Below are 21,297 nucleotides of genomic sequence, written 5' to 3'. Positions count from 1 at the left end.
AAAGAAAGAAAGAAAGAAAGAAAGAAAGAAAGAAAGAAAGAAAGAAAGAAAGAAAGAAAGAAAGAAAGAAAGAAAGAAAGAAAGGATAAACAGAGACTGAGATCAAGAGCAAATAGCTAGTATACAGACAAAGGAATTTAAGGAACAACTTGGTAGAAAAAAAGTACTGTAAACTGAACAGTTGGCTCATCAGTTAAAAGTCTATAGTGTTCTTTCAGGACCAGAGTCCAGTTCTTTTTTTTTTAATTATTTTTTTCTATATTCTTTGTTTACATTCCAAATGATTTCCCCTTTTCCAGTTCCCCCCTCCCCATATGTCCCATAAGCCTTCTTCTCTCCAGTTCTTAGCACCACGTTAGGAGGTCCACAACAATCTATAATTTTAGCTACAGGGAATCTTATGGCCTTTTCCAAATTGCCAGAGGTAACTTAACTGACTTGTACATATTGCGTACAGACATACACATGACAAATTTTTTAAAAATAAATCTTATTTTTCATAAGTACATTCTGAGTAAGCATCTTCACCTGTTCAAAAATAGAAAAGGGAGGGACGAGTTCTCAAAATCAATTCTCTACACAGACATTGTGAAATAAATACTACAATTCTTTACAAGACCAACACAAATAAAAATGTAACTTTGCTGTGTGGGGTCATTTTCACAGCAATCTAAGGATAATTAATCATCATAAAATATAAACACTAAATAAAATTTTAGTGAATAGGAAGCAAAGGTTGTATCAGTATAATGATTAAGTCTGTATGATAAAATGCCCTAAGTCTTACCTAGGGAGAAAGGAAGGTACCCAACTCTAGCTGGTCTTGAAATTCACAACCCATTCAATTATTTTAATAATAAATTTCAAATAGATCTGTCAAGCTTCCCATATCTGTATGAACTAAATTTTAAATTAAAATCACTGAAGAAAAAAGTGTCCATTAATTTGCTTCTGAAGTGAGTTTCTAATCAGGACATGAACAATGGGAAAACACTATAATGTAACTTAAATTGGAAAACTACTGAAGGAAGGTAATGTTCTATACGTAAATACACACACACACACACACATTTTTAAAATATGAAAAAGCAGCCGGGCAGTGGTGGCGCACGCCTGTAATCCCAGCACTCTGGGAGACAGAGGCAGGCGGATTTCTGAATTCGAGGCCAGCCTGGTCTACAGAGTGAGTTCCAGGACAGCCAGGCTCACACAGAGAAACCCTGTCTCGGAAAAAAAAACAAAATCCAAAAAAAAAAAAAAAAGAAAAGAAAAAGCAACTGAAAGCCAAATTCAAATTCCTGGCTTTGTTAAATACAAGCCTTATAGCATTCAGATAAAATATTCATAGGTAAAACAATCAAGATCTCATTAGATATCAAAAATGAATGTACTCATGCATAAAAGGTGGCTACAATGGTTACAGTGTAGAGGCAAGAAAATGGAAAATATCTCAACCTGCTTTTCATTTTATGTTTCATACATTGCTTTGATGTAGATAGGCTATAGTCTATCATATGTACTATATTATTTTATCATTGTAATTATCTGGATGGTATCTGCAAAACAGATACAAATCTTTCACTGTCTTATAGAACTTTTTCATTTGTTTCCTTTCTCAAAATACTTTAAGCAGATTTAGTTCTCTGTTGATTAACAACTTGCTCCTGAGATGTCATCTACCATAGTTCACATAAGCCTCAGTGTGTGACTACATAACAAAGCTGACAGTAGTGCCTGTTAAAGTTCTTTAGTGATGAGGTCTATTTAAATGTTGAAATACTTTATTACAAAAAAGAATAAATAGTTTTAACACATTTAGTTTTAACACAAAGTTTATTACCTATACATTCTAAATATATGATAATCATAACTCTGTTCTAATCTATTACCCAAAACAGTATTCAATTACTTCAGTATTCTTGAAAATAATCCTTAAATTCACACTGAAAATTAAACTACTATTATTACTGAGTTATAATGAACACTGTCCTGCCAAAATTATAACATTGTGTCTTATAAAGGTGATCCTATAACTACTTTTAATAGTTTCCTATAATTTGGGAAAGGGAATAAATTATAGATGCCATTAATAATTTCTGACCAAACTATCAAGTCAATGAGGTTTTCCAATGCCCTCATTACATTTATTCATTTATATAAGTACACTGTCACTGTCTTCAGACATATCAGAAGAGGGCATAGGATCCTATTCCAGACAGTTGTAAGCTACCATGAGGTTGTTGAGAACTAAACTCAGAACCTTTGAAAGAGCAGTCACTGCTATTAACCACTGAGCAATCTCTCTAGCCCTAAAGATTTATTTGTTTCTCTCCAACCCTAAAGACTTATTTGTTTATGTACTGTGTATGTGTGTGTGTGTGTGTGTGTGTGTGTGTGTGTGTGTGTGTGTGTGTGTATGGATGGATTTTTTTTTTTTTCCTTCAGGTTCATCTGCATGCTAGAAGAAGGGATCAGACCACATAGGACTAGAGTTATAGAAGTTGTGAACTGCTATGCAGGTACAGGGAATTGAAATTAGGACCTCTGGAAGAACAGCCAGTGCTTTTAACCATTGAGTCATCTCTCCAGCCCTCATTTCATTTTTAAGTGAATATATGGTACATAGAAAAAAGCTTTCTTCATCATTTTAATAAAAGGCAACCATACATCCCGCCTGAGCAGAAGTATTCTACTCATTCAAGAGTGAGTCCTGATAAAGGAAGATGCTTGCTACAAGTTGCACTCAAATTCAACTCTAGCTGTTATTACAAATAATTCTTGTACAGCTGACATCCTTGGAGAAAGGGTGGCCAGCAAAGAAGATAAATTTCAACAGTGTTTATAAAAAGAAAGTTGAGAACAAGCACAATATATTGAAATGCCAACTGCACACTGAAAATATTAAGCAGTCAGATAAACTCATTATGAAGATTATACAAAAGAAGAAACATTACCTATTAATGTGAAAATAAATAATACTGTTCAAATAGGGTAATATTTAAAAGCTAGCAGTTTGAAGAAGATATACATAAAAAAAAATAGAGTAAATAAAGTGCTGACCTACCTCAAAACACAAAGCCTACAAGGTAGGAAATTGAAAGCAAGTTTTACCTTGGGCTAGTCTTTCAAGTCTCTTTCCATGCTCCGGAGGTATAGCATACCTAAAAGGTTAAGAATAAATAAAAAAATGTATGTTTATAATACTTTAGCTAGTTTGTGAAGAGTATTTATTCTAAATATCTTCATTTACAAAAACTAAACACTAAACTGCACTTAAATGAACTAAGTACAAAACAAGAAATAGTAAAAGCCTGTCTATTAGACACAAAACTGAAGAAAAATGAACATAAACTTCCTACTTAAATGTCACAAATCGACACAGGGCATAAGATCACTGGAGCAGCTGGGACAGAAGTCTTCCCGCCTCTATTTGTACCAGGGAACCAGGAAACTCCACAGCCTTCTGTACATACCTGGCCAGGAAAGAGAGATCTCCCAGCAGTGCTTTCACTTCTGAGCGCAGAATAAGAACACAGGCTTACAGGACCACAGGAGGAACAAACTCTAGCAAGAGACAACAATACCAACTAGCACCAGAGATAACCAGATGGTGAAAGGCAAGCACAAATACCCTACAAACAGAAAACAAGACCACATGACAACATCAGAAGCCAGTTCTCCCACCACAGCAAGTCCCAGATACACCAACACACCAGAAAAACAAGAGTTGGATTTAAAATCACTTCTCATGATGCTGATAGTCTTTTAAGAAAGACTAAAATAACTCCTTTGAAGAAATACAGGAGAACATCAGTCAATAGATAAAAGCCCTTAAAGAGGAAAGACAAAAATCCCTTAAAGAAATATAGGAGTTCATGGGTCAACAGGCAGAAGCCCTTAAAGAAGAAACACAAAAATCCCTTAAAGAATTACAGGAAAACACAAACAATCAAGTGGAGGAACTGAACTAATTCCAGGATCTAAAAGTGGAAGTAGAAACAATAAAGAAATCACAAAGTGAGACATCTCTAGAGATAGAAAACCTTAGAAAGAATTCAGGAGTCATAGATCAACAACAGAATACAAGAGATAGAAGAAAGAACCTCAGGTGCTGAAGATACCATGAAAAACATTGACTCAACAGTTAAAGAAAATGCAAAATGCATAAAGTTGGTAATCCAAAACATCCAGGAAATCCAGGACACAATGAGAAGACCAAACCTAGGAATTATAGGTATATACGAGAGCAAAGATTTCCAACTTAAAGGGCCAGTAAATATCTTCAACAAAATTATGGATAAAAACTTCCCTAACCTAGAAAAAGAGATGTCCATGAACATTCAAGAATCCTTCAGAACTCCAAACAGACTGGACTAGAAGAGAAAGTCCTCCCAGCACATAATAATCAAAACACCAAATTCACTAAACAAAGAAAGAATATTAAAAGCCATAAGGGAAAATAGGCAAGTAACATATAAAGGCAGACCTATCAGAATTACACCAGACTTCTCACCAGAGACAATGAAAGCTAGAAGATCCTGGGCAGACCTTATACAGACCCGAAGACAACACAAATGCCAGCCCAGGCTACTATACGCAGCAAAACTCTCAATCATCTTAGATGGAGAAAACAAGATATTCCATAATAAAAACAAATTTACACAATATCTGTCCAGCACTACAAAGTATAATAGAAGGAAAATGCCAACACAAGGAAGGAAAGTAAACCCTAAAAAAGCAAGAAAGTAAAATTCTTCCAACAAACCCAAAAGAAGATACGCACACAAACATAAAAATGACATCAAAAATAACAGGAAACAATAATCACTATCCCTTAAGATCTCTTAGCAACAATGGACTCAACTCCCCAATAAAAAGACATAGACTAACAGAAATATTTCTCATGTAAATCTTCAATTTTATCAGAAAATGTTTGTAATTCCCCTTTTAATTAATTTAGTACTTTTTTTATTCGATATATTTTTTATTTACATTTCAAATGATTTCCCCTTTTCTGGCTCCCCACTCCCCGAAAGTCCCATAAGCCCTCTTCAGTCCCCCTATTCCCCCATCCACCCCTTCCCACTTCCCTGTTCTGGTACTCCCCTATATTGCTGCACTGAGTCTTCCCAGAACCAGGGGCCACTCCTCCATTCTTCTTAAACATCATTTAATATGTGGATTATGTCTTGGTTATTCCAAGTTTCTAGGCTAATATCCACTTATCAGTGAGTGCATACCATGATTGATCTTTTCAGACTGGGTTGCCTCACTTAGTATGATGTTCTCCAGCTCCATCCATTTGTCTAAGAATTTCACTAATTCGTTGTTTCTAATGGCTGAACAGTACTCCATTGTGTACTCTGGAAGTGTCATGTCCAGATTTCTGAGGAACTGCCAAACTGATTTCCAAAGTGGTTGTACCATCTTGCAATCCTACCAGCAGTGGAGGAGTATTCCTCTTTCTCCACATCCTCGCCAACACCTGCTGTCTCCTGAGTTTTTAACCTTAGCCATTCTGATGGTGTGAGGTGAAATCTCAGGTTGTTTTGATTTGCATTTCCCTAATGATTAATGATGTTGAGCATTTCTTAAGGTGCTTCTCAGCCATCCGAAGTTCTTCATGTGAAAATCTTTGTTTAGCTCTGTAGCCCACTTTTTAATACGATTATTTGGTTCTCTGGGGTCTTTATATATATTAGATATTAGCCCTCTGTCAGATTTAGGTTTGTTGAAGATCCCTTCCCAATCTGTTGGTTGACATTTTGTCCTTTTGACAGTGTCCTTTGCCTTATAGAAACTTTGTAATTTTAAGAGGTCCCATTTATCAATTCTTGATTTTAGAGCATAAGCTATTGGTGTCTGTTCAGGAACTTTTCCCCTGTGCCCATGTCGTCCAGGGTCTTCCCCAGTTTCTTTCCTATTAGTTTCAGAGAGTCAGGTTTTATGTGGAGGTCCTTGATCCACTTGGAGTTGAGCTTAGTACAAGGAGATAAGAACGGATCAATTTGCATTCTTCTGCATGCTGACCTCCAATTGAACCAGCACCATTTGTTGAAAAGGCTATCTTTTTTCCACTGGATGTTTTCAGCTCTTTGTCGAAGATCAAGTGACCATAGGTGTGTGGGTTCATTTCTAGGTCTTCAATCCTACTCCATTGATCCACTTGCCTGACACTGTACCAATACCATGCAGCTTTTATCACTATTGCTCTTACCAAAATTAAATCAGGATCAAATAGATCATCTAAACAGACCCATAACCCCTAAAGAAATAGAAGGGGGTCATAAAAAGCCTTCCAACCAAAAAAAAGCACAGGACCAGGTGGTTTTAGTGCGGAATTCTATCAGACCTTCAAAGAAGACTTAACACCAATACTCTTGAAACTATTCCACCAAATAGAAACAGAAGGAACACTACCCAACTCGTTCTACGAAGCCACAATAACGCTGATACCAAAACTACACAAAGATCCAACAAAGAAAGAGAATTTCAGACCAATATCACTTATGAATATTGACGCAAAAATACTCAATAAAGTTCTTGCCCACCGAATCCAAGAGCACATCAAAATGATCATCCACCATGATCAAGTAGGCTTCATCCCAGGGATGCAGGTTGGTTCAATATATGGAAATCTATCAATACTATCCACTACATAAACAAACTCAAGGAAAAAAACACATAATCATTTCATTAGATGCTGAAAAAGCACTTGACAAAATTCAGCATCCTTTCATGCTAAAAGTCTTGGAAAGAACAGGAATTCAAGGCCCATACCTAAACATAGTTAAAGCAATATACAGCAAACCGGTAGCCAACATCAAACTAAATGGAGAGAAACTTGAAGCAATCCCACTAAAATCAGGGACTAGACAAGGCTGTCCCCTCTCTCCATATCTTTTCAATATAGTTCTTGAAGTCCTAGCTAGAGCAAAGAGACAACATAAGGAGGTCAAAGGGATACAAATGGGAAAGGAAAAAGTCAAACTATCACTGTTTGTAGATGATATGATAGTATACTTAAGTGACCCAAAAAACTCTACCAGAGAACTCCTACAGCGGATAAACAACTTCAGCAGAGTTGCTGGTTACAAAATCAACTCAGGCAAATCAGTAGCCTTCTATACTCAAAGGATAAGCAGACTGAGAAAGAAATTAGGGAAATGACACCCTTCACAATAGCCACAAACAGCATGAAGTATCTTGCGGTGACTAACCAAACAAGTGAAAGACCTATACCACAAGAACTTCAGATCTCTGAAGAAGGAAATCGAAGAAGACCTCAGAAAATGGAAAAATCTGCCATGCTCGTGGCTTGGCAGGATTAATATAGTTAAAATGGACATCTTGCCAAAAGCAATCTACAGATTCAACGCAATCCCCTTCAAAATCCCAACTCAGTTCTTCATAGAGTTAGAAAAAGCAATTCTCAAATTCATCTGGAATAACAAAAAAACCAGGATAGCTAAAACTATTCTCAACAGTAAAAGAACTTTTGGGGGAATGAGTATCCCAGACCTCAAACATTACTACAGAGCAATAGTGATAAAAAATTTATCATATTTTTATGTCAACCATTTAATCTGCATTATTTTTCATGATAATCTTCAATTTTAATGTCTTTCTATATATTTCCTCTATCTTATCAGAAATGTTTCAATGTAAATCTTTGATTTTATCATAAATGTTTCTAATTCCATCTCCAATATGTAAAATTTTCTATAAAATAGTCAATTTTAACATGCTTGTCTATATATTTTTTGAATTTTAACAGAAATATTTTCCATGTAAATCTTTAATTTTATCTGAAAATTTTTATAATTCCACCTTCAATAAACTTAGAATTATCTTTATGACTATCATTTTATCTGTCTAATTTCCATGATAATCTTTAATTTTAACATGTTTTTCTATATATTTCTTCAGTAGAAGGAAAAGGTTCCCCAAGCAGGCAAAAGAATCAATGACAACCAACCCCTCTACCACTGTTAGGAGTCCCACAAATATGAGATGGGTCAGCTATTAAAGGCCAGGCTCACACTACTTTATTGAAAGTTATAAATCTTTATCATTGATTTCACCTCGATTATACTTTGGTAGATCATTTACTAAGAAATTTATTTATTTCTTCTTCCTTAGGAATGTTTGAGTTTCCCTGGTGTCTAATGTTTCTTCTTTAACTTATAATTTTATTTAACTAGATTGTATTTTCTTTCAGTTAATTTGAAGAAACGATTGTCAATCTTCATCTTTTCAAAAAAAACCAACTGAAAAATTACATTAAATCTTTATGTTTTGCTACTGTTTCTATTTCATTCCTTGATTTTGATTAGCACTTCCCATCTACTTTTGGGCGATGTTATTATTCTTGTTCTTCACTGGCCTTTTGGTGCGCATGTTAAGTTATTAATTTGAGATCTTTAACTATTCTTAATATAGGGACATAATTTTACAAAATTTCGTCTCATGACTGTTTTCATTTATATTTATTTTATAAAGTTTGGAATGTTATGTTTTCATCTCCAGTCAATACTAGGAATTTAATACCATTTGTAAGCACCCCAGCACAGTATTTCTAGTTTTAGCTAACACACTAAGTGACGTGAAGGAGATAGAAAAGATACAAATGAGAAAGAAATCAAGGTATCCTTATATGACGATGACATGATTCTATACATAGTGTGAAAAAGGAAGTAGAAAGAGACTCTAAGAGTGAGAAGAAACCAGTGTTGTCTGGACAAGATAGCTGCACATACAAATTCGCAGTGCTTGTAACAGCCTCAAGACTAGTACAAGCCTAAACCAAATCAAGCCCCTCCATAGAAAGAAGAGTTGGGCTGAGAAGCTATTGACAATTCTGACCTGCTGGGAAAGACAAGATCAATTTTCTATGATACCTCCACCATGTTTCAGTAAATGACAACTCATCCAAAAATAGCTCAGCAGCACAAATTGACCAGGAGGGAATAGGGTAGGGACTCCAAGTTAGGGTGTGAATGGAAGAAGGAGTCTATCTGGGAAGATCTAGTGTGTTTGCATATACTCAAAACACACTGCACAAAATTCTCAAAAACTGTTTATTTAAAAAAAAAAAAAAAACTAGACTCACTGAGAGTACTGGTGCACATCTTTTACCCCACCACCTGAGAGACAGAGGCAGGCAGATCTGTATGAGTTCAATGCTAGCCTAGAATAGAGATTTTCAGGGTTGTCAATGTAGAACCCTGTCTCAAAAAAAAAATAAATAAAATAAAATAAAATAAAATAAAATAAAATAAAATGGTACTTAAAATAGTATCAACCATGTAAAGTCTAAAACAGAAAAAAAAATAGTTTTAACTGAATAGTATTAGACTGACATAGCAAGCTCTTGGCAGAAAAAAGCTAAATTTTCCAAAACATACTATATAACTCCATCCACTGCTGGCTTAAATCTTCTGTGAATGTCCTTTTCATGCTTCCTTCAAAGTTACTTCAGAACACTTGCTTGTTTACTAGTTCTGCTCATAGAATAGCTTCATTGCTTTAGATTGGTCCTTCAGTATCTCCTTCATGTCTTTAATTGTCCTAGAACTATCAATAATTTACTTAGAAACATTCTTTCACTAACCAGAACTCTGTCACTGCTGCTGTCACCACTAGTCTCTCATACTCATAAGCACTGCTGGTATTTCTATCATGGACATCTTCTTGCCATACGTAGTGGCCAAGGCCACAAAGAACTCCTTCCAGGTTAATAAAAGTAACAGGGAGGGGTGCCCCTCTCTTCCTCTCCTCTCTAGCTCCTTTATTTATAGTTCTGCTAGGTGATATTTTACTTATAGTCATGGCCTATAAATCAAGCCAAAGACTTTATGGTCTATTTGTTGTAGTTCATCCTAACATGATGTTCTCCACTATTACAGCCACAAACTTGTATGTTTGACTTATGCTCTACAGTTCAGAAAAGGCTGAAAGAGACAACGGTCAACCAATAAATCTGATTGCAGTTCACTACAGCTAACATTTATCCAGCATTTACAACACAACAGCATGTGCTGATACAGTATTATGTTTTCTATTGCCTGCATGTTAGAAATGAGAAAGTCCAGATACTAGGTCATCACTTCAAAAAGAAACACAAAGGATGAAATAGCTGGTTCCCTATTCAAATCTTTCTGATAGCCATTACCAGCTTCATGTCCCCAAGGATCACTGTGAAGAAGACAAAAGGGATGATGTGACCAGGTTAAGGAGCCTCTATCTCCTTCAAGGGCACATTCACCTTTAAAATAATCAGGAAAGAACAAAAAACAAAGCCATCAATCTGCTTCCTAAAGGAACCTGTAATTTGAGACATTTGGTGTTTCTTATTTCTCATTATAAAAACATGAGTCAAAAAGTAAAATACTTAACATTACACAAGTTTCATAAGATTCAAGCATATTTCATTTATGATATAATTATAGCATATTCCTAATAAATTATATCAAAAACAAACTGAACAACTGAGCAACTGTAGATCCCATAGATGTGATTGTTACAGTTTCAAATTTATTTTTATTTTATGAGTAGACTGCAGCTATACACACCAGAAGAGGGCTCCAGACCCCACTGTAGATGGTTGTGAGCCACCATCTGGTTTCCAGGAATTGAACTCAGGACCTCTGGAAGAGCAGTCAGGACTCTTTACCACTGAGCCATCCCTCCAGCCCCCAAATGACTCCACATCACTGGCATCCAAGTTCACATTTCTTCTAAAAGAATATACTCCCTGAGGAAGCATGGGCCCCATGTGCAATGCATAGGACTACTTGAGCATAAATGATAAAGGCCGAGTCCTGTCGTTTCATCCTAGGCCATTCTGAAGGATTTTTTTTTTCTAAGACAGGGTTTCTCTGTATAGCCCTGGCCATCCTGGAACTCACTCTGTAGACCAGGCTAGCCCTAAAGTCATAAATCCACCTACCTCTGCTTCTCAAGTGCTAGGATTAAAGGTGTGCGCCACCACTGCCCAACAATAAATAGCTCTTCTTAATAATGTCATTAAATTAAATGGAGACAAAGACATATGCTTTCCCAAGCCCTATGTCTTAAAAGATAAACTAATAAAAATAAACATATTTAGGATCATAAAACTATCTAAAAACCTATTAAAACTATTTTTAAAACCCTATTAAAACCTAATAAAACCATTAAAAACACTACTATACATGCTTCTATACAATGAAAACAATTTTACCCTCCTTTTGTAAAAGGAGATTAAATACCATGCATCTTTTAGAAATTGTTACTGAAACAGCAAGATTAATAGTCTGAAAACGATATAGAAAGAGATGAGAAAATAAGCTATTTGTAGTGTACTGTATCCTGCTGATTTTCAGGTGTAATTCTTTGTAACCATAAAATACACTTAAATTTCATTAACTTTGTCATTTTTCCCTATGGATTCAGATTTGAGATTTAATATTTTATTTTTATGTAGCAGGCTTCTTGTGGTTTTCATAGGTAATATGTTAATATAAGTCAAAGTACAGCAAATAAGACATTACAAGAATCCAAAAGAAGAATTTACACACAATTTTCAATGTGGGAAGTATAAAGAATACTTAGTGAAGCAGGTATGGTAGTGTGACTCTTTTTTTTTTCTTTTTTTTAAATTATTTTTAGATCTATTTATTTATTTATTTATTATTATGTGTAAGTACACTGTAGCTGTCTTCAGACACTCCAGAAGAGGGCGTCAGATCTTGTTAAGGATGGTTGTGAGCCACCATGTGGTTGCTGGGACTTGAACTCAGAACCTTCGGAAGAGCAGTCAGTGCTCTTAACCTCTGAGCCATCTCTCCAGCCCCGGTAGTGTGACTCTTATCCCAGCACTCAGAACATGAGCACTGAAGGATTGGTAGTCCAGTTAAACACTATGAGGAAGGAACCTTAGTTACCTGATACTGCTTTAGTGTAGTGAGAATTCTCCAAGTGTGGCTTCTTTAAAACAGAAATATTATAAGAATTTGGTTTACTCCCAGGTGTGAGGATATGTGGCTGCTGTGCAGCAGCTGACTATAACTGGCCTTGTGTTCAACAGAGGCATGCCTTTGCCAGCAGCAGACAGTTTCTGTGACTGTGAGACAGTTAGCATTCTGGGAACATTTAGAGGATATATAAATGCTAGAGTCCCAGTAGGTAGGGTTGATGGTTGTCGGTTATTCAGCGGAGTTGTTTGTGGTTTGTTAGTAGCCATGCTTAAATAAGAAGAAATAAATTAGAGTCAAGGATCTTCCTCCCTCCTTCCCTCTGTCCCTCCCTCCCTCCCTCCCTCCCCCCTAAACTCTTTCTCTCCTATCTAGTAATCTAGTGATAGGTAATGAAACTGGCAGGGAGCAGGGGCAATAGGTGGAGTAGCAAAAGTTAGCTACACTTTGCTTTTAGTTTTGTTTTTTAAGAATGCTTAATATAAAATTTTGAAGTTTCTGAATAAAAATCTTGTCACTGACCAACTATTTCAAATACTGTATATGCTACCTCATTTTAGAAAAAAACAATAAGAATTAGAACTTTTACTTTTTTTCTTCTTTCGAAACTAAGTCTCACTATGCAGGCATGACTGGCCTTGAACTCACAAGCTGGCCAAGAACTCCAGAGATCAACCTGTATCTGCCTTTTGAATCCTGAGATTAAAGACATGTGTAGCCACACTCTGTGCAACTTACGTTAAAAAAACTCAACATGTGTTTGCTTCAGGACATTAAACTAGAACCACACAAAAACTCTCTTAGTCCATACACAAAGACGGCCTGCAAATCTGTAAACAGTCCAAATGAAGAGAGGAAGGGCAGGCGAGAAGAGAGGCAGGACCAAACAAGAGCTCATGGATGCATGTTTTAGAGAAGTGTGCTACAGGGTATACAAGGAAGTTTTTGATATAGACATCATTTCTAAATGTCTATTTTTCATATTTAGTGGGTAAATCTCTATGAACAGTAACTAATTTCTGGTATATTTTCTTCTCACCAAACAGAGAAAGAATATAGATTTTATCATTTCAAATTAGGCTTAACATTTGCAAATAGAATGTATTAATGAGTCTAAAGCTAACTAGAATAGGGAAGCAGAAAAAAAAGTTAAGCAAGAGTTATTACTGATTTAATGGTTAGACTACAAACTCCATACATCACTAGTTCAACAAGGTACTTAATCCCTAAGATACTATTCATAATATACTATCTTATAGAGTATGCTACATACTATGTAATGAAATTTTATTATACCTATTGATCTGTGTGTGGGTGTGTATGTAAGAGAGAGAGAGTGTGTGTGTGTGTTTCTGTGTGTGTAAGCGAGACAGACAGACAGAGACAGAAAAGGCTGGAATAAATTTGCTGGAGTTTGTTCTCTACTATATGAGTTTGAGAGACAAAACTCACTTTTACCCTTTAAGCTATGCCATAGCACCAGCCCTATACGTGTTTTCTAAAGCTATTTAGGAAAACCTTTTATGGTTGTAGATATCATATTTTAGATATATTCTTGTTCTCTATGAACTAAATCTCAAAACTTCTTACTCATTGTTTTTTTCTTTAACCCAGTGTACAAATGAAAGATTCAAGTCACCATCTAAATTCTTTCATCTCTAGCAATTAACACTCTCACAGGAAATGCTAGTAAAGGAAATTTTCTTTGCCCCGAAATTCCTATTCTACTAGATACAAAATTACTGTGGAAAACTAAGATGAACAGAAACTTCACTCCTGGGCATATACCCAGAGAACACTATAACTTTCCAAAGACATTATTTGTACCCCATATTTATTGGTGCTTTATACACTGGAAATTGAACCAACCTAATTGTCCATCAACAGATGGATAAATGGATAATAGAAATATAGTACATTAATAAAACAAAAGACTATTCACCTCTAAAGAAAAATGAAATCACAAACTTTGTAGAAACATGGAAGAACTTAGCATGTATAATATTAAGTGAGGTCATACAGTCTCAGAAAGAAAACACGTATGTGTTCTCACTCACAAGCAGATTCTAGTCTTATGTGTGTGAACAGATATACATGTGGGTATGGAACAGCATAAAGGAACAAAGGAAGAAGAACAAGAGAGTGAAAATCTTAGGGCATGGGGAGGGACTGAATACGCAGGTAAAGGACAGGAGTCAGAAAAGTAAGTACTGAACTAGTTCAGTTCCTGGTTTCAATTCAAGCACAGACTTTTCAGTGGTAGGAAGGTGCATTAAAACGTATTTGATAAAGTATAAAACCCAATGTGAAGCTACTTAGAGTGATTGTTCTCTGTATAGAAGGTGACTGAGATGCATAGATTTTGGGTCCAGGTAATTTCACTGTGTGATAATTTTTTTATTTGCAGGTTTTTATAGTAAAGTTTTAATAAGTAAAAAAAAACCTTATGACCAATAAGATGTTCACTTTAGTTCTTACTAAAATAACATAAATCATACAAGGAGAAGGACTGACAAGACAGGGATGTGCACATGCAAAGCATTCTAAGTGCTCAAAGTGGAGTCTGGAAGAGGCTATTTTCTTCTTATGTGAGATACAAGTGTTTCCATGTTGGAAAGTACCCCTGAAGAGCATACAAAGCATGGTATCTCCCATATTAACAAAAATATGAAATACCTGCCCCTGTCTGTATGATAACCTGCAAATACAATAAATTATAAGAAAATCAAATATATGTTTTAAAATTGAAGATGGCTTAAAACAAATTACAAGGATACCAGTGTTACCAATAAGCTGATAATTACAAAAAAGGTAATGAATGTGGAAGAAAAGTCACTTTACACTAATACATTTTAAAAGTCATTACTGGGGAAAAAAAGAAAAGAAAAGAAAAATAGAAGATGTTTCAAATCCCAGAATGTGGAAGGCAGACGTAGAAAGGATTACTGCAAGCCTATGACCTATGTATTTATACAATGAACTCAGGCCGACTAGGGCTGTATAGCCAAACTACATATCAAACCAGCTTGGAAGCTCATACTTGGAACCCCAGCACGCAGACCCCTAAATCAGGAGGATTACTATGATTTCATGGCTACCCTGTGGTGAGAAGTAAAACCCCATCACCATACTGCACATACAGTGTGCTGCCAGCCTCACCAATCCTATGTCCTAGAGGGTGCTAATAGGCCCCTGACACATGTTTCCTGTCCTTCTAACACACACACCAACCGAGGCTCGTCACTAAGAAATCCAATAGATTATCAAGGTTATTTAAGTCTCTACATACAATAAGTCAAGTTGTTCACGCCTATCTCAAACATAATTTCTAAGAAATGTTCAAAGAAGTAAAAGTGTTTCACTAACTACTAAGACCAAGACTATTTAGCAATCCACAGCCTACAGAATGCCCACAGGAAACACCTGGGCTCAAATTGCTTCTCGAAAGAAAAGAATGATTATATGATTACAACCCCGAACTGCCTTACACTTACTCTATCAAAGAAGTCAATTCTCATCAATAATGAACAACAATCAGTGATCCCCAACTCCAATGGATGAGAACATTAAACAAGTGACTTGCCAAGACTTGGGCTCCCCAAAGTGGAGATAATTAATACTGTAGAGATCCATGTCCTCCGTGTGCCACGCAAACGTGGTTTTCCACATTCCAAAATAGAGGTAAGGGGTGTTTACGCCCTCGATGGAGATTCCGCACTCCTCTTCAACCACATCCAAGACTGTATTTAGGCGAGCTATATTCCATTCATCCACACCCTAGAAGCAAGAGAGGGAGGAAACAGAGCAAAACCAAATGTTAGTAAATAGAAAATAGCACTAACTAATCAAAAAGCTATTTATCAGGTACTACCTGATAAATAATAAAACACTGTGTATTTTATTATTTAAAAATTGAAAATATAGCACTATTCAAAAGTTACATTAAATTATTATTAAAATTATTCTAAAATTACTATTAACATATTTTATATATAATTATCAAGGTAAAATTACAACTAATAACTGCATGATTCTCAATAAAATTAAAGGAATAATCCTAGTTTAAAGTAGCTAACCTAAAATATGATAGTGATAATTGGCATGCATTTACATTCAGGGGCTGAAATTTTTATTGTTTGTTTCATGTTTGCACATTAGTTTTGAGGGCCTGTTCAGCATAAAACATAAACTTAGGAAATCAACAGCAAAAAACACCTTCTGCTAGCTCTCCCTTGGTCATGTCCATTTCACTGTAGCATATGACCCACTATGTCCTACAAATTTCATGTTACTGGAAAAAAAAAATCACATTTTTCCAAATCAAAGATCCTGTACTCAGAGTATTCCTCAAAAAGCAATAACAGCATATATTGAAAAAAAATTTATATATATAATTTCAGCTTTTAACAACTCATCTAAATTCTGGTAAAATTATTGGAATAGTTTTGTTTAGCCCATAGAGCTGGTTATAAAGAAAAGAAATAATTAAAATGACTCATAAAACTAAAGGGGAGCTTGCTGTTGTTTATGTTTGTTCGCTTGTTTTCATTAAAGATGGCTGGAATGGGAGTAAATGTGTATCATTTCAAAACTTTGGAAACTGCAGCCAAGAGGATGAATTCAACAAAGCTACATAGCAAGTTTCAGGCCAGCCTTAGCTATACAGATTGTTGTCTCATAAAAGCAAAATAATACTAGAAACATTTAAAAATAAGAAAATATTCTGATTTTAAGAGAATGTACCAATCAGTAACTAATTTACTGTAATTCACAGCTATGTAGAATGTTTTAGTAAACTATATTGTCATCCCCCAATTCTTTACTCATAGTCAGAGTTCAATATCCAAAACTGGGCACATATATGTCAATTCACAGGAAAGCTATAAAATCCATTTTAATCTCCACATAGTACTATAACAAAGGAGTATAAAATCTTCTATATGAATTAAAAGGGCCTCCCTAATAAGTATAGTATTAAAATGGCCTTACAAATGACAACTCATCATTTCTCTTTTACCCTAAGAACCTTTAGGCTTGTTTTCATTTCACTCTTTAAATAATTCTTTAATTATAAGCTAATCACATTTCCTAACACAATGGTATAAGGAAAAATACTGATGAAGCATTAAAAAAAAAAAAAAAATGAAGAAAGTATTTAAACATTTTAGTTTCCTAAATAACTGCTCTATTTACAACTGAAGGTCTATGCTGGGAACTTTAAAAATGCAGATTTAATTTTAAGAGGCCTCATAAAAGTTCAATAAAATTATGTAGATTTTCTCTTGTATTTATAGTATCCTTTTTTTTGGGGGGGGGGGGGGCGGTGCGGTTCAAGACAGGGTTTCTCTGTATGGCTGTCCTGGAACTCACTCTGTAGACCAGGCTGGCCTCCAACTCAGAAATCTGCCTGCCTCTGCCTCTCAGAGTGTTGGGATTACAGGCGTGCGCCACCACCGCCTGGCTAGTATCCCATTTCTTAAATCAAGTCCAACTTAGTCCATATTCTTTAGTAAGAGACCTATGTGAAAACCTTTACAGAAGAAACTAATCTAAATTAATAAATAAGCATCATTATAGGAGCCATTTTAAACTGAATGACCATAAGAATAAGAAACAAACTGAAATTCTTACACAAATCACCTAAGGATCCTTAGTCCTGCTGCACTCTGCGCACAGAAATATTACTTCCCAATCCATCTCCATCTCCTAATGGTGCAATAGTGCACCGAGCACCTTACTGCATACCCAAGACCACCCCATTCTTCTGAAAGCCCCATTCATTTTTTCCTTCTAGCCCACCTTCAATTCTTTTTAACTGTGTCACCCCATAGGAACCTCTCTCTACCAGGGACCCACTGCTGCCAGACTAGGTTGTAGCCCATGTAAGGGAATTAGATTCTCCTTCAGGTTCTCCATGCCAGTCTATCCAAACTTATCCTTAGTCCTGCTAGCTTGAGGACCACCTTCCAAACCACCTACATGCCCCTAGGCTTATACCAAAAGATGCTCCACAATACTACAAGGACACCAGAACTAGAAAAGATCAGCCTGAGTGAGGTAATCCAGACCCAAAAGGACATGCATGGTAATCACTTATATGTATATTAGCCATAAAGCACAGGATACACAAAAAGTGCCTGTATGTGAATGAATGATGGGGGGCTGGGGGAGAGCAGGGGTGGGAGGAAAGAAGAGAGGTGGGGGGGAGAGGTGATGCTCAAGTTAAATCAGCAAGCAATTCAGAAAGTAATGGAATTCAAATATAAAGAAGGCCTACAAAAAGCACATCAGTGGGCACTATTTCTATGTCCTGATTGCTGGCTGCATGGGCAGTTTGGAATATTCATCATTGAATATAAATATTAAAATATATTGCCCACAAAGAGTTTATGCTTTTAAAACATTTTTTATTAAAAAGCAGAAAAGTGGAAAAAAAAAAGCAGAAAAGTGAGGTTGGAGAGATGGCTCAGCATTAGCAATAACTGCTCTTCCACAGGACCTAGGTTCAATTCCTAGCACTCACATGGTGATTCACAACAATCTGTTAACACCAGTTCTAGGGGATTTGAAACCCCCTAGATTTGAAACCATCCAGGCACCTCACATAACAAGTTCTTATTGACAAGACAGTGAACTATTTCCTAAAAATAACACATGCATTTTCCTAGGCAATGACTTCTAATCAAACACTTGTCATGGCTTGGCCAAACTTTGACAGACAGAAGAAAAATTATGAACAGCTAGATGTAGGGAGGACTTCTACTTACAAGAACAAATACAAAATAAAATTTTTTATGTTATCAAATTGTACTACAGACTATCATTAAAGCCCATGGATTTCTGCATTGTTTTTCTGTAATTAGTCATGAGTAGTGACTTATTTTGTCCAATAATAAGGTAGAGCATACAATATCATAATTTTTTAATTATGTCATCTCATTTTCTCCTAATAAAGTAATATGTGTCCTTTAATGCCATTTCATCTGAAAAGATTGTAAGAAAGGTATCACTTACTCAGGATCCCAAAGTTCATGCCTAAAAAGCCAGGGATATCCGAGTCAAGATTAAAAACCTCTAACCAGAGCTGGCTCTATTTCTGAAGAAACGTGGCCAAGCAAAAGCCAGAAAATCAACTCTGATCAATGTATAATTTACATTTTTAAAAAAAAGTAAATGAAAATTCTTCCTCTTTATCTCCCAATACTTTGAAATTCAGTAATGTAATACTTAGGGTCTCTTTGGTTTTTCTTGGTGTTTCATTTTGTTTTGTATTGTATTAAAAGAATGGTGCATCAAAACTTAGAAATAGCTAAATCCAAGTAGAACATTCATAGACATACAAACATGCAGTCTACTTTTTTAAAGTAACAGTGGTTGGTAAGATGATGATAGGGATTTAAAGAGAATAAAAGAAAATAATAAATTATTTTTAAAAAAAAGAAAAAAAGAGTAAAGGTGAGTGTCACTAAGCCTCAAGACCTGACCCTGAGAACCAAATGGCAGAAAGAACTAACTCCTGCAAGCTGTCCTCAGCACACATCCTGTGGTGTGCACAGGTCACACATATACACACAATTAAGACAAAAATGCTAGTTTAAAACTCAAAGAAATAATCACTATAGGATTTTGCTCTTTGGTTTGTTGGCTGGTTTAGTGTTGTTGGTTGCTGTTTTAAAGACTGGGTATCTTTATGTGTAGCTGTGGCTATCCTCGATCAATGTAGAAAAGGCTAGCCTAGAACTCACCAGAAATCTCCCTGCTTCCTTGTGTGTCAATACACCTACCTAACTCTTATACATCTACAAATAGAACTTGTAGATCTTTAAAATAACATATAAATCACGGGGCTTTACTTTCCTTTTGGGAAATTAGTAAGTTGAGTTCACCTCTTCTTGAAGAAATAAGCAGAAATGTTTATGTTTAAAATAGTTAAATACTGTCAAATAAGTCATTAATATAAGCACTCCATTTCCATTAATGCCACTCAGAGCTCAGCACTGGCATTTGACAAAACAAAAGCAAGAGACCATTTTTAAAGGGCTTTTGATACAGTAGTGCCTTTGCAGACTGAGAACCTCTAGAAATCTGATTCTCAAGACGCTGACACCAAGTGTTACAGGACTACATAGTAAACTTGACAAACATAATGCTGCAAAACCACAGGAGGATGATGGTGGGGTGGGAAGACTTGAGCTAGATCTGAACATTTAATAAATCAGTAATCGGTAACCTGGCCAAAACCAAAGTATACAAGAGCAACATTCACTCAGATGCCAATCATCTTGCAGAATACTGCCAGAGGCTGCATAGGGATGCAGAGAACATTCACAATGGGATGCCTAGAAAGAAATTGTGATGTTTGACCATATATATATGAAGCTCCATCTACAAAGCACTGTGCACACATCAGGATACCAGTAATCTGAACTGCCAAAGTTAGATCCAATATGGAAGATCACAAAAGACATCACAGAACACTCCCAACAGATAGGAAAAAGAAAAGAATCCTGAGACCACAAATCAGGCTAGTCAGTTTCCTTACATTGTAATCCTTCCAGGCCTGTATGTAATATTCCAGCATCACTTCATCAAGCCACCTCAGCCTTGTTCTGTTATTGCTCTGTATTGCTTTTTCTTTCTTTTCTCTCTCTCTCTCTCTCTCTCTCTCTCTCTCTCTCTCTCTCTCTCTCTCTCTCTCTCTCTCTCTCTCTCTCTCTCTTTTTGGTTTGTTTTATACCTCACTCCCTTCTTGTTTATTCCTTTTGCTTCTTTATGCTCCCAAGAAACTGGTGTTCAGGGCTCCTGAAAGATGGAACTGTTTTGCCCTATCAGACAGCATAGCTTTACTTCTCTCCAATCTGTTAGTCAAACATCTCTCATCCCATGACATTTGCTGCAGTCCCTTATCCTATTTATGTCCTCCACCCCTATTTGGCCTCTATCATGCCAAAACTCATCACTAGTCCTACTACTAGTGCTGGCCTTCCTTCTTTCTATTTTCTTTTTATTCCATTCATACACACAAAATCTAATATAGCGATAGACACAGACCTACCAATGTCCCTTTAGTCCATGTAGCAATTAGTGGTTAAGTAATGACTTTGTATAATTGAATACGACTCTATTTCATTATGAATCTACCTGTGGATAATGACTATTGTTGCACAGAAGGACTGGGAATAGACCATTATGACCTGAATAAAAGTCTAACAAAAGAAAACAATATAAAAAATCTACTACAACTTAATTCCAATGAAGCATTACACACATAGTGCAATATGGGGGTGTGAGGGTCAAAATACTACCTTTTAATGTATAAATCCCAATACAAAACAGAACA

The 21,297-nt window shown here is 35.8% G+C and overlaps 1 protein-coding gene across 3 annotated transcripts in view; it reads right to left on the bottom strand.

Moving 5' to 3' along the window:
* Positions 1-21,297, bottom strand: part of Kdm4c (lysine demethylase 4C) — a 177,880-nt gene that overhangs the window by 115,596 nt on the left and 40,987 nt on the right. For all 3 annotated transcript variants that reach the window (XR_007977033.1, XM_052176666.1, XM_052176667.1), the window contains 2 exons: positions 15,541-15,734; positions 3,112-3,161 (listed from right to left, as the gene is read on the bottom strand). Coding sequence is in view for 2 of the 3 variants with exons in the window: in XM_052176666.1 (XP_052032626.1) it covers positions 3,112-3,161; positions 15,541-15,734 (244 nt within the window). In the remaining variant the exon portion in view is untranslated. The remainder of the gene's footprint in view (positions 1-3,111; positions 3,162-15,540; positions 15,735-21,297) is intronic.

The sequence above is a fragment of the Apodemus sylvaticus genome, chromosome 3, assembly GCF_947179515.1.
Source record: "Apodemus sylvaticus chromosome 3, mApoSyl1.1, whole genome shotgun sequence".
Lineage (NCBI taxonomy): Eukaryota > Metazoa > Chordata > Mammalia > Rodentia > Muridae > Apodemus > Apodemus sylvaticus.
The sequence above is the reverse complement of the archived record's forward strand: the minus strand, read 5'-3'. Positions and strand labels throughout refer to the sequence as shown.